Source organism: Calonectris borealis, chromosome 1 (genome assembly GCF_964195595.1).
Source record: "Calonectris borealis chromosome 1, bCalBor7.hap1.2, whole genome shotgun sequence".
NCBI classification, from domain to species: Eukaryota; Metazoa; Chordata; class Aves; order Procellariiformes; family Procellariidae; genus Calonectris; species Calonectris borealis.
This window is the reverse complement of record NC_134312.1, coordinates 78,985,120-78,999,326: the sequence shown is the minus strand read 5'-3', so window position 1 is coordinate 78,999,326 and position 14,207 is coordinate 78,985,120. Positions and strand designations below refer to the sequence as shown.

The 14,207-nt window shown below is 39.1% G+C and overlaps 1 protein-coding gene across 1 annotated transcript in view; it reads left to right on the top strand.

The window, feature by feature from the left end:
- The window catches only part of SMC1B (structural maintenance of chromosomes 1B), a 39,485-nt gene that overhangs the window by 15,854 nt on the left and 9,424 nt on the right, over nt 1-14,207 (top strand). Inside the window, exons 11-18 of the mRNA XM_075162024.1 lie at nt 380-559; nt 3,601-3,747; nt 4,379-4,516; nt 5,018-5,134; nt 8,300-8,406; nt 10,103-10,244; nt 11,555-11,700; nt 12,915-13,068. Of these exons, the coding sequence (XP_075018125.1) occupies nt 380-559; nt 3,601-3,747; nt 4,379-4,516; nt 5,018-5,134; nt 8,300-8,406; nt 10,103-10,244; nt 11,555-11,700; nt 12,915-13,068 (1,131 nt within the window). The remainder of the gene's footprint in view (nt 1-379; nt 560-3,600; nt 3,748-4,378; nt 4,517-5,017; nt 5,135-8,299; nt 8,407-10,102; nt 10,245-11,554; nt 11,701-12,914; nt 13,069-14,207) is intronic.

Below are 14,207 nucleotides of genomic sequence, written 5' to 3'. Positions count from 1 at the left end.
CCTTGTCTTCCCAGCCTGTCCTTCCTAAAGAGCCTCTACCCCTCCATTGCAACACTCCAACTGTGGGAGCCATCCCACCATGTCTCCCTGACCCCCAAGAAGATTATAGCCCTGCAACTGCACACATATCTTTAACTCATCTTATTTATTCCCCATGGTACATGCATTAGTGTACTTGCATTTTATACACAGTGAAATACATTATACAAATTTAAGGACTATAGTATACACAGAGTATGAAAACCAGATCTGTTTCTAGTCTTGTAGCTACTGAGACCCCCATTCTGTTGGTTTGTCTGTCCTGTCCCCAGACCACTTGGATTTGGACATGCTTTGCTATTACAACATGGATTCTAAACACCGCTTATTTGCTTTACAGGTTAAACCAATCAACGAAAAGTTGAGAGAGATAAAAGGAGCTAAAATGATGGTGGATGTTGTACAAACTCCATTTGCTCCACTGAAAAAAGTGATTCAGTTTGTGAGTGGGAATGGCTTGGTCTGTGAAACAGTTAAAGAAGCAAAACAAATAGCATTTGATGGACCAGTGAGGTTGAAAGTAAGAAGCTGAATTTTTGTTGCATGTGTTTCATTGCAGTTATGTATTTGATGCCATTTAAATAATGCTTCTATAAACATCCCATGAAGTATTGCAGCTAAACACAGAATGGTACTGTGCTATATAGTTTATTCCCAGATATTTCACATGGTTGTATTTTCCTCTCTATGGTAGTATGTTTAAGTGATTTCCTGGGAAAAGGAGGCCAATTAGAGGCTAGTTAGTGTCCAAATACGTTTCTTGGTATCGTCCTCTTGATGAAATGGAGGAGGAGAAAGGAGGGACAATCCTGTTCTTAAAACCGTCTGATACAAAAATACAAACTTTTCTTGCTAGCTTTTCTATGAAAAAATGCTTTCAAAAATTCTTTAAAATATAGAATCATAGAATCATTAAGGTTGGAAAAGACCTCTAAGATCATCGAGTCCAACCGTCAACGCAACACCACTACACCATGTCCCTAAGCGCCTCATCTACACGTCTTTTAAATACTTCCAGGGATGGTCACTCAACCACTTCCTTGGGCAGCCTGTTCCAAGGCCTGACCGCTCTTTCAGTAAAGAAATTTCTCCTAATGTCCAATCTAAACCTCCCCTTGGTGCAACTTGAGGCCATTTCCTCTTGTCCTATCGCTTGTTACTTGGCAGAAGAGACCAACACCCACCTCGCTACAACCTCCTTTCAGGCAGTTGTAGAGCGCGATGAGGTCTCCCCTCAGCCTCCTCTTCTCCAGGCTAAACAGTCCCACTTCCCTCAGTCGCTCCTCATAAGGCTTGTCCTCCAGGCCCTTCACCAGCTTCGTTGCCCTTCTCTGGACACGCTCCAGCACCTCCATGTCCTTCTTGTGGTGAGGGGCCCAAAACTGAACACAGTATTGGAGGTGCGGCCTCACCAGTGCCGAGTACAGGGGCACGATCACTTCCCTGCTCCTGCTGGCCACCCTGTTTCTGATACAGGCCAGGATGCCATTGGCCGCCTTGGCCACCTGGACACACTGCTGGCTCATGTTCAGCCGGCTGTCAGTCAGCACCCCCAGGTCCTTTTCCTCTGGGCAGCTTTCCAGCCCCTCTTGCCCAAGCCTGTAGCGTTGCCTGGGGTTGTTGTGGCCCAAGTGCAGGACCCGGCACTTGGCCTTGTTGAACCTCATACAATTGGCCTCAGCCCATCGATCCAGCCTGTCGAGGTCCTTCTGCAGAGCCTTCCTACCCTCGAACAGATCAACACTCCCGCCCAACCTGGTGTCATCTGCAAACTTACTGAGGGAGCACTCGATCCCCTCGTCCAGATCATTAAAGATCCATAAAGATACTGAACAGGACTGGCCCCAGTACTGAGCCCTGGGGAACACTGCTCGTGACCAGTTGCCAACTGGATTTAACTCCGTTCACCACAACTCTCTGGGCTTGGCCATCCAGCCATTTTTTTACCCAGCGAAGAGTGCACCTGTCTAAGCCATGAGCCACCAGCTTCTCTAGGAGAATGCTGTGGGAGACAGTGTCAAAGGCTTTACTGAAGTCCAGGTAGACCACATCCACAGCCTTTCCCTCATCCACGAGGCGGGTCACCTGGTCATAGAAGGAGATCAGGTTGGTCAAGCAGGACCTGCCTTCCATGAACCCGTGCTGGCTGGGCCTGATCCCCCGGTTGTCCCGGATGTGGCTTGTGAGCACCCTCAAAATGAACCGCTCCATAATCTTGCCCGGCACCGAGGTCAGGCTGACAGGCCTGTAGTTCCCCGGATCCTCCTTCCAGCCCTTCTTGTAGATGGGCGTCACATTGGCAAGCCTCCAGTCGTCCAGGACCTGCCCAGTTGACCAGGACTGCTGGTTAATGATGGAGAGTGGCTTGGCGAGCTCCTCCGCCAGCTCCCTCAGTACCCTCGGGTGGATCCCATCTGGTCCCATAGACTTGTGAATGTCCAGGTGGCATAGCAGGTTGTTAACTGCTTCCTCTTGGATTATGGGGGGTTTATTCTGCTCTCCATCCCTGTCTTCCAGCTCAGGGGGCTGAGTAACCTGAGGATAACTGCTCTGACTATTAAAGACTGTGGCAAAGGCGGCGTTAAGTACCTCAGCCTTATCCTCGTCCTTGGTGGCAACGTTCCCCCCCGCATCCAATAGAGGATGGAGATTCTCCTTGGCTCTCCTTTTGTCATTAATATACTTGTAAAAGCATTTTTCATTGTCTCTCACGACAGTGGCCAGGTTGAGTTCTAGCTGGGCTTTTGCCTTTCTAATTTCCTCTCTGCACGACCTAACGAGAACCCTGTACTCTTCTTGAGTTGCCTGCCCCTTCTTCCAAAGGTGATAAACTCTCCTTTTTTTCCTGAGTCCCAGCCAGAGCTCCCCGTTCAGCCAGGCCGGACGTCTTCCCCGCCCGTTCTTTTTACGGCACATGGGGCTATCTGCCAGAATCTCTTAGTTGTAGATGTAGACTGTGTTGAGGACTGGAAGCTTCTCTGTCTCTTCCTGCAGTTCTTTCTTTTTATCCATATCTGTATTGCTGTCACAGTTTGTAGAGCCCTTTTATGCACTTAGCAAATCTTTTAAAATTTTGATTAAAACAGCTTTAAGTTGAAGGTGAGTGTGAAATCATGTTTTCTTGGAATCCAGTTAAGTCACAAAACCAGCCAAGTTCTTTACTAAAATTTACACTTTCCATTTACAAACGAGCTGTTTTCCTTCACTCCATTATGACATTGTTTGGTTTGCTCTACTGAGCCAGACATAACCTTCTAAGTTGCCAGTGTATCCACAAAAGTCTCATATTAATTTCCTAAATACAAGGAAATTATACAATTTCATTTCCTTTTCTGATCAGTTGTAATACCAAAATGTGACTAGTGCTAAGAAACAACAGACTCTTTTTGTGGCTTCCTGTATCTCATGTTAGCAGGTTTGGAACAGGAAAAAAAATTGGAGTCCAACTAAAATGTGGTTGTAGCTTGTTTAACTACCACATCTTGGTGCACTAGTTCATGGGATATTTTGGCTGCTTTGTGTTCAGATTTATTTGATTTTAATTTTTTTTTTTTCTTCCAGACAGTGGCTCTTGATGGAACTTTATTTTTGAAATCTGGAGTGATTTCTGGAGGATCAAGTGATTTAAGACTTAAAGCTAGATGTTGGGATGATAAAGAAATGAAAAAATTGAAAGAAAGAAGAGATAGCTTGATTAATGAGTTAAAGGTAGGTCTCTTAAAAAGCACTTAACTACTGCAAAAGGCATAAAGGAGTAAAAGTATCTAATTTAATTCAGCTATGGGAAGATGATTTTCTAAAAAGGTGATTTTCAAAACTTCTAGAAGATGCAGACAGGACATAGTAACTGTTTATCCTCTTCTAGTTAATATTAATCAACTGTGGGTCTCTGTCCTTAGCTGGTGGGTTCGTTCACATATTGCAAAGGTGGAAGACCAGGACAACACTGTTGATACAGGTTCCTTCAAGGTTAAAGAGCTGTGGTTCAAAATACCTGAAGACTTTTAGTGAAAAAGATGGTACATTCTGTCAACATGAAAATATTTGTATGGACCAAAACCTATCAGTGTAAAACGATATGTCATACCTCTAGTTATTTTGGAGAATGTATAGAGTAGGAATTTATAAATTTGCAAGCATATGCTTTCTTTTGAGAAATAAATCTCTTAGAAAATGACTATTGAATATGACCAATGCTATCAGCATTTACCTTGAATGGGGCCGATGTTAGTGAGGCTAGCTTTATGTAGTGCATGAACCTGAAAAATGAGTAATTTCCAAATAAGTCACCTTTTGTTTGAAATGCTTTTTCTCTTCTCCCATTGTAATGTTTTTCTAGGACTTAATGAAGATCAAACGTAAGGAGACTGACTTGAAGCAGTTGCATGCTCAAAGCCACGGAACTCAGACGCGACTTAAATATTCACAGAGTGAATTAGAGCTTATTAAAAAGAAACATCTTGCTAATCTCTACACGGTATAGTACTAAGCCTTTATAATTTTCATGTTTAATGATTGTATTTTTTTACCTAAGCTGTAATTACCGATGAAGTAAATACTACTTCCTTACGTAGTTTTTTTAATTCAGTTTAACTTTTAGATACAGCAATTATGACTGAGGAATTAATAAAATATAAAAAACAAGATTACAAAGTAATTTACATGAGGCTTTTTCTATTTTAGGTTTTAAATTTGAATTTTTGGTAAGCTTGGTTTATCATTTAGTAACCTTCAGAAGTCTATAAGTCAAAATGCACTTTAAATTATACTTATTTAATTTGCTTTTCTACTCATTAAAACTGTAATCATTGCATGCAAATTGGCAATAATAGTGGGTAAGTGGCATTTGAGAAGAAAGTATGTAATGTTTTTAATCAGAAAAATACAGTTAATCTGGAACAGAACTGTCTGTTAATTTCTAGAAAATTGACCGTCCTATTAAGAAAAATTACCATCTTTTTGCGTTCTTTCTATCTAGGAAAAATCAAAACTGGAAAGTGAACTGGTAAATATTGAGTCTCAGTATGATATGCTGAATGAAGGAGTAGCACAAAGAAAAGAAAAAATAGAAGAATTTCAGAAAAAGATTAACGAGGTAATGCCTTCTGTAATAGTCATGACAGCTTGTGCTGTTATGCTGCAGAAACTTTGTTCTGTTCCTGCTGACTTTTAGAAACTGGACAACTTCTAACTTCGTAAACTACTTTGTCGACAAGGGTTATAAGTTACTCCAGCAATCTTCCCACATTCTCTACCTTTCTTACCAAGGTAGCTGTGAATAGAAATGCACTTGGATGTTAGTGTATATGTATCATAACTTTGCAAATCAATTTCCTTAAAATCAAAATAGTGTGACTTCTGTGTGCCAAACACAAACCCAACCAACCAAATCCATCTACTTCTTGATATTAGAAGAAGGTTTGCTTAATATATACACTATAATTTCATTTGACAAGGAGAAAATTTTTTAGTTTGAAGAAGATAGGTTGGTTTTCCCCCACCTTTTCCTGTGCTTGTAATAAATATGATTTACTTATTGTAGTATTGCGCAGGGACAATCCATCGAAGTTCACAGCTTTAGAGCTCTCAGTGCAAACTTTTGCTGTAGATCAAATCCCAGAAAATTACTCTATAGGTCTTTTATTGCCTGAGGGTAGAATTTGATAAATCTCAGCTTATTCTTTCTCAGACTCTAATGTCCAGGTTCTTTGTAAAAAACTGTAGTTAGAGAATCTTTCCTTTTTGTGGAGAGAGAATTTTGCAGTGTGACTGCATGACTAGACTGTAACTTTCTTTTGGCGTGAAATCTTCCTGGCCGATGTGGATCTGTGACAGCATGCATGTACACTAACCTCTGTATTCACCTTGCAGATCTCAGTAATCAGTGCACCCACTGGGTAGACAGTCTCTGCATGGGTGACTGTCCTTCTGAAAATCATTCTCATTGCAGTCGTAGCAGGACCCATTCAGTGTCTGCATGGAAATGCTCTATCCACATCTTTTCATAGGGAGAAGAGAAGATCCACCACTTCTGCAACCCACAGGCAGAATAGATCAGGCATGCTCATGCCATTAGGAAGAGAGCTCTGTATCAGTTTTCTAGAGCTGAGAAGAGTTCTCAGCACTGCTAGAGAGTATATATACTAGAAAAGTAGAGAAAGAGCAGCATAGTGTAAAGATTCCTTTCTCTTTTTGGGAAGTAGCCAATATCTGTGCTTTATTTTCTGTGCACTCTGATTACCCTGGGAGAATGGTTGAGGTGTGCATGATGATTGTCAGCAAATTCCTCATTCCACTGTTTTGGGGTTTTATTGTTTACTTGTTTGGGTGGGTGTTTTTTGGGGGGAAGAGGTGTTTTGGGTTTGTCGGGTTTTTTTGTATGTTGTGGTTTTGGGGTTTGTTTGGGGTTTTTGTTTTGTTTTTAATACTGTTGTATGCCTACATTCATTTGGAGTCCAATTCATGTAAGATGGAGCTAGCTTATGATATAACTGAGTCTCCTTTGCTCTCCCTCTTTTTTGAGGGGTAGCTGATGCAGAGCTTAGGGTCCTTGTACTACCGCCACCTGTCCAAATTCATTGTCTGTTATGGTACTAAACAACTTTTGTCATTAGAACCTGCTCCTTTCTGCTTTTTGTCAGCAACAGGAAGAGTTCTCTGTGATATGTGATCCAACAGTTAGGTCTCCCAGCTGTTTTTTCTGTAGACTGTTCTGCCATCTCATACCTCATTTTCCCTATCATTCTCTAATCTTCAGATGATCCCCAGAACAGTTTGTACAGACAGCTGGTAAATTCAAAAGCATGGTTATCGTGAAGAGACCGAAGGCATTCAGTGAAGTGAATAGTAGTAAAGCCTAATCTGGTGCCAAGAGGGGTTTCATGCTTGTTCTACTAGAGTAGACAGTAACTCTGGTGGCCTCTCTGTGAAATAAGCACCTCATCTGTACTTCTCTCTGGAAGCTGCCTTGTTCTTACTCTTGCCAAACAAAGGAATCTGGACAAACTATGGAAAAGTGGTGCTGCAGTTTTATCTGGAAAATTCACAGCCCTGCACCTAGATGCTTGTGTAAATGTAGAGAAAGAGAGATTCCTCACCACTGTCTGGAAATGCTTGAGGTGCATAGTACGTGTGTAACTTAGTTCCTGGCCTCTGACCCATTCTCATCAGTCTTCTAGGATTAACCTATGACTGGAATGCTGCATGTAAAAGAAGCCAAAACTGCTGCATCTTCTCTGTCTTACTTATGGTACAGGCACAAGTGAGTGCAGGTGTGTGTCATCTGCAGACACTGAGAAAGTCATTAATGTTTAGGCTGTAAAAATTCCAGATCCAGGGAACTTTTCTTTTGCTTGTTTTGGGGGGGGGACCCCAACAAAAAAAATGAAAAACCAAACCACCAAACAAAACACAACCCCCAAAAACCAAACAAACAAAAACCCCAAAAAACAAATGGAGGCTGGTCATCAGTTTCTGAAGAATAGTGTTACTTGAATAGTATAATTTGATTTGATGTAGTATTTGATAACCTGGTTAAGCAAGCCTGCATACCAAAACAATATAAACAATACGAGGTTTTGACCTGTAAAGATCTCTTAAAATTCTGTTCAGTCTGTTGGGTTTCCTTGGGTTTCCTTTTAAATGCTGTAGGCTGTTGCTATTTCTTTGTTCACTCCTGCCATATGCACGTATTTGCCTGCTTAAATTTTTCATGAAAGTTTTAGGACTGTTTTTGGCTGAAGCTTTTGTTAGTATATACTGTATAATTAAGAAATGAGGGATTCTGTAGCAGTTTTTTTGCTGTGACTTTGCTATAAATGGAACATAGCAATAAATATTTTGGATCACTTGAACGGATTAAAATGAAGAACTGAGCCTCACCAAGAAGCCTGGTATATGTGATTAGTGTCTTGTGTACCATTCAGCTTTCTCTTCTTCAGTTGACTGGGAACCACAGACAGAACCAGGGAAGTTGGTTACACTGTGATGACTTTAATTGTCTTTGGAATGCCCAGGTGCTGTCAATAAGAGCTTAGATAAGAGTTACCTTTTGCAGATCATATGCCTTGTATCTGGCATTTGTACTGACAGTGTTATTTGCAAACGTCAAGTACAGATTACTTCTCAGTAATTCAATTTGCTGTTTCTTAAAGTACCTTGAAAATCCAACCTGTAGAATGAAGTGATTGTCTAAATGTTTTACTTCTGTGAGTGCCAAAATAGTATAAACATTTTTTGCTCCATTTCTCTTTACTCAAAGGCTGAAGATGCTGTTTTCCAGGAGTTCTGTGAAGAAATTGGTATAGAAAATATTCGTGTGTATGAACAAGAACATGTGAGGCAGCAAGAGGAGATTGATAAGAGAAGGTGGTATTTGTAATTGAAATGTAAAAAAGTGGTTTGTATGAGATTGGGCACATTGATAAATGAGTAACTACATCACAGGAAATACCACAAAAACCTAGAAGACTGGAAAAAGTTATATTATTGCTGCAAAGATTAGGTAGCAGTTGCACTGCTATGGTTTGGGTTTATTGAACAGTTACAGTCAGTGACATTTTGCTACAAACTTGAAAGGTAAAATTTACTATTTTGGTAGCGCTTGTGTAGAAAAATAAAGCAAAGAATAGTTTTCTAAAATCCACATTGAAAAATGGCTCTATCACAAATTGAGAATGACATGAAGGCTCATGTATCAAAAATCTGAAAGGAGAATTGGGTGTAAGGTGCAGTGATTTGGTATAGGAACATACTATTAAGGAAAACAGGATCTTAATTTTCTGACAGGCAATCTCAACTGGTATTCCTTTCAAACAGGCACATGTCACAGGACCACAAATTTATATCTTAAAGAATTAGAATGTTAAAATGAACTGTCTGCTTGTACTACAGACGCTTTCAGGCAGGTGATAGTTTGTGCATTTCCTGACATTATTTATAGAAAATACACCTTTTCTACATGACTAGTGTAATGGCTAGCACGGAACTCCATTTTCTTTTCAGCTATCTCTTCAGCTGCTAAGAGACTCTCTGACTGGTTTTCAGAAACTGGTCCAAATGTATGTTTTTGGCTAGGGCTGCAATGAGGTAGAGGTGCAGTGCATTCAGTTGCAGTTAAAGCATCTGCTGCCTGAAGTAATTTGATCATTTATTTATGTTTGCAAGAACTGAAGTCTGGTGAAGTATAAGAAGTTAGTAATAGAACAGTGAAAAGAGGAGCTTTCTGCATGGCCTTATGCTACACTGCACATATGGCCTTGGCGTTGCTTGTGCCCTAACTTACCATCATTAGTCCTGTAAGCCTGTGCTATGGCGCCTTCTTGCCCAGGTCTGAAGAGCCTGTGGCTGGTGGTGTGCCGACCCTTTTGCCTGAACAACAGATATAGGACTAGTAGTAAATCATTTGGGAAGCTCAAAGCTCAGAGGCAGACAGTAACAGCTGAGAGTAACACCTTTCTGTAAACAGCTTAGTTTTACTTCAATCCTTTATCACAGCAGCATGTGAAGAAGTTTCTGCCATTGTACCCCTATAAACAAATACAGGTCTCAGTTGAGAGATAGTAAGAAAGGCTGAATATGGCTTAAAAAGCTCTGGTCTCATGCTTCTTAATTGCCATCTCCCAACTGAGATAGGTTCCTTATAATGTTCAGATAAACGTACATGCCAGCTGACTGGCAGGCTTGCGGAGGCTGAGGAGGGAGTGCAGGCATTGGATAAATACACAGCATCAGTGTAGCTTTTGCCCAGCTTATATGTGCATCTTTTACAGGTATATCATTCATACTGAGATACTTGAACTTTCCATATTGAATGTGGCCATACTGTATCTTTATATTGTATTTTTTTAACTATTATCACTGTATTTCTGTAACTTCCAGTATATCGACAGGATGCGGTGTAGTGGAATCGATGATCCAAATGTATGCAAATTTTTGTGTTCACGTAGAAGATACAAAAATGCTATCTAAATAGGCAAAGTGAAAGTGTAGCTTATAATAACTTAAAGTCACAGTTACTAGCCTGCTTTGTAAGTATTGGTTTGGAATACTGTACTTTGACTAGACTGGAGTTTGAAAATCAGAAGACAAGACTAAACATTCAGCTGGAATATAATCGTGATCATCTACAAAAATTAACAAACACAGTCAGCAAGTTGAGGGAGACCATTCATAAAGATGAAGCTGAGATTATCGGGCTACAGAAGGTAACTGTAAAATACATATGCGTATATATGTATCTCTATCTCTATCTGGGACTGAGAGGAAAGAATGCATTGAATTACAATTTTGAATAAATGTAGTTGATGCTATTGAGTAATTCTTCTAGGACTTAATTCACTATTGACTTAGTAAATGTTAAAAAAATGCAGTTGCATATTGTCATTTTAACCTTTCATATTAGGGTACTTATTAATTACTAAAAATAAGCTTACTAAAAATTAAATTCGGGATTACTGTATGTACAGTGTTGTATTGGTTTAGTTTATAGGAAAAGGCAGCATATGACTACAGGATTCCTCTTTCATAGTGTTCTTTATTCATAAGTAATTTTTTGTGTGTTAATGTTGCTTGTTAAATAAACTGCTTGTGGTGCACTGGAAAGTGAAGGAGAAAAGATGTGTAATAGTGCTTTGAATAAAAAACAAAAGTGAAATGTAAAACTGCCCCAAAGTGGGCAAAAAAACCCACATGCGTCACTTGAACTCTGTATTTTAACATTAGAAGACATGTATTTCTGATACTGAGGAAAACCAATAGACCCTTACTCAGTCCTGCACAAAACCATGTCTGACTTCATGCCTGTGTGCATAATTTTTCTGAAATACGACTTTGAGCAAATTCAGATATTTCTGTCCTGGAGAAGGATTGTTTGTATTAAATTCTGAAGGTACTTTGTTACTTAGAGCAGTAAGTCTTGATTAGGTTGCCATAACACTAGTTTCTTAAGGACTTTGTCTTCATGCATGTACCATTAGATTTACTATGTTGTAGCACCTAATTTCTAGCAGTTTACTAGTAGTGTGGGTTATATAGGGGAAGACTAGAGTACCTCCACAGATTCTTTGTTCTCTGCAGATTACCTCAGGATTTATCTTTAATGAACAATACTTGTTAAAGGATTTCAGGTTACCTTAGGTGTTGGTAAATATGTGGTAGATACATCTGTCTGGTACAGCAGATGGGATCCTTCTTGCGGGGCTAAGGGACTAACTGAGGAAAAGGGAGTAGCCTACAGATCGTGGGCATCCTAGGATCCCTGCCTTGCTTCATGGCTTTATAGTTTAGTCCGGTACAGTCACAAATCCGGAGCTGGCTGTGCCTGTGTATACAAAACATCTGCATCTTCCTGTGTATAAGACAGGCTGTTTTCCCAGTGCCTTTCAGGTTTTGTGCTGTAACACATTTGAATGTATTCTAACAGGTTTAAACTTTTAACTCTTTTTCTTTCTGTATAATAAAGGTTCCATATCAAGATTTTTGGTGAAAGGTTAAAAATGTAAATATTTCTATGCAGGATGAGGAAAAGCTTCTTAAAAAAGTGAATGAAATTGTGGAGGAGCAGCAACATCTTAAGGATAGATTAAGTGCTCATAAATCTGAGGTTATAAAAACCCAAAATGAAGTTGAAGAGTTCAGAAAGACTTTGTTAACTCTTAATAGGTAATTACTAGTTGTACTTCTGGGAAAATGATTAATGTGATAATATTTAGAAGAATTTTAGTGATCAGATGTTTGAATTTCTCTTGTTCTCTTTTCTTGTGTTAGATTCATTACAGACGTGGTAATTTGCATTTACAGTATGCATTGGTTAAAAAGTGTTTCTAATCCAGTACGTGGTTCCCAAAAGTAATGTGAACGAGATTATTTCATGAGAGCCATCCTGTAAACCATATAGAATAACATTATCTACCTAGTGTTAGGTCTCGTCATGATTTCTGATAAATGTGTACTAGCTTACAGCTTGATTGGGGGGGCATTTTAAGTTTGCTGGTAGTTTCATATTTTTGTTTTGAGTTGTACAGTTTGTTCAATTAATGAGAATTTTTTTCTGATTTCAGTGTTCTCATTTTCTCTAGGCCTTTCAAGTGTTGGATACCTTAAACTAAGACTTATTTTAGGTCACTATTTAGTCCTAACTGTCCCCAAAGCAGTTGATTTAAAAGAACAGTATATACTTCAGTTTTCTTATGCTTGCTTATTATTCATGTGTTTAATGTCTCTTAATCAGGAGTCGTCTTCCTGTTTAAAAAAACTGACATGTTGGCACAGTATGGTTAGGTAGACTTGTGGAATTTTATATAAACTCATAGATTGTATGTCTAGTAATTCATTTTATAGTGTGTAATTTTAACAATATAAGACACATGTCTCTGCCTTATTTAGCAACTTGATGCTATCAAAGGAGTTTGTTGCAAAGAAGCAAGGTGTATTTCAAGTAGAGTAATGATAAAAGATACTTGATTAAATTTTAAAAGGATCAAATCTCATATATGTTCAGCAGAGCTGAACAGAACAGCATTTAGTTGTAGTTAGGAAAGGTGGATATTTGAACATGCTCTAGCGTGAACTTGGCCATATACTGAAACTATGTCTGTGCTACTAGCATTTACCTTGCGATAGACTTAAGAGTTAGTACAGAATAGCAGTGTTACCTTGCGTGCTAGAATGATGTGTGGTTCCCTCCCTCTTGAGTAATTTGGGAGAATGAAGGGGATGGAAGAAGTTAAGTACCATTTTCCTTTATGTTTGATGGGGATTATAGAGGAAAAAGCCCTCTTTGTGCTTGGTAACTGTTTTTTATGCTGTATGGCTGTGGATGTTATTGGCAGCGATGCTTCTGCTTTTTAATTGTTTTGTGCCTTTTGTGTATCTAGGGAAGCTACAAAATTACAAAAGGAAGCTACAGCTATAGAAACTGCACTGGAAGAGAAAAGATTAAGACGACATAATATGCTTCTTGAATGCAAGGTGCAGGACGTGAAAATAAAGCTCCTGTCTGGATCACTGGATGACATCAGTGAAGTAGAGGTACTTAAAATGTTTACAGAAGATAGATATCACGGAGGAACAATTAATTCAGTCTTGAATTTAAAGATATCTATTTTTTCTTTGCAGGACTGTTTTTCTTGCATAGTAATGTTAAAATAAATACATTGTTTTCACGTGATTGGGCCTCAACCATTCAAGAGAAGGATTTTTGTTTGTTTTTGTAGACAGAAATATTGTTTGCAAGTATTTTTGCTTGTGCTTGAAATATATTCCTGTGAAATATGTAATATCACTGTGGTACAAGAAAATTGGTATGAAGGAGTATTCTAGATACACAAATGTAAGAGGGTCAATTCTGAAATGTAAATAAATATGGCATGTACATGGATTGAGATAATGTTTGGTTAATCATCCATAATATAAATGCTGTCTAAAATCATCCCTTTGTCTTTAGTAGATGTAGATATTCACAGAGATCAGGGATGAGCTAAAATAGGAATACTCCTGCTTTCAGAGGATTGACCCTCATTATTTTTCTCAGTCTTCCCTCTTTTTCCAGTATATCTTTTGTGAGGAGAAACTAAACTTTCTCCACTGTTACAAAAGAAAAGAGCTATGGGTTTTGAAGGACTTGTAACCAGTCTGTGAACTTGGAAGGATTCTTGTTGAACCCATTCCTTAGAAAAGTACTTTTGCTGGAGGATAGGTATGAATGAATTGATCAGAAGACAAAATGAAGGCAGTGAGGTAGGCACTCTTTGAAGGGAAAGGACATGAACTGCTAATCATGAGTATGTCGGCAGCTCAGCTCTCGCTGTTTGTGAATAAGGAAGAGATGAAACAAAGGAGGTGGGCAGTGGGAATAACAATTTAGATTCCTAATTCATATCACTCAGAAGACCAGTAAGATTTGGTTCTGAGAAAGAATCTTGGTAGGAAAGGGACTGATAATGACATGCAGCACGTGTTTAATTCAAGGGAAAGTAGCTGTTTGAAATCCAGGTTTACAGTGTCCAGAAGATACTCTGCTTATGCCGTATAGAATTCAAGCTACTAATTTCCTTTGAGGCCAACTGAGTGGATGAAACGCCTCGACTTAGACACTTCAGAGCCTTTCATTGAGAGAGGCTTGAATTATCATGGGAATGTAAATCTTTCCAATCAGGAGATTTACCGTA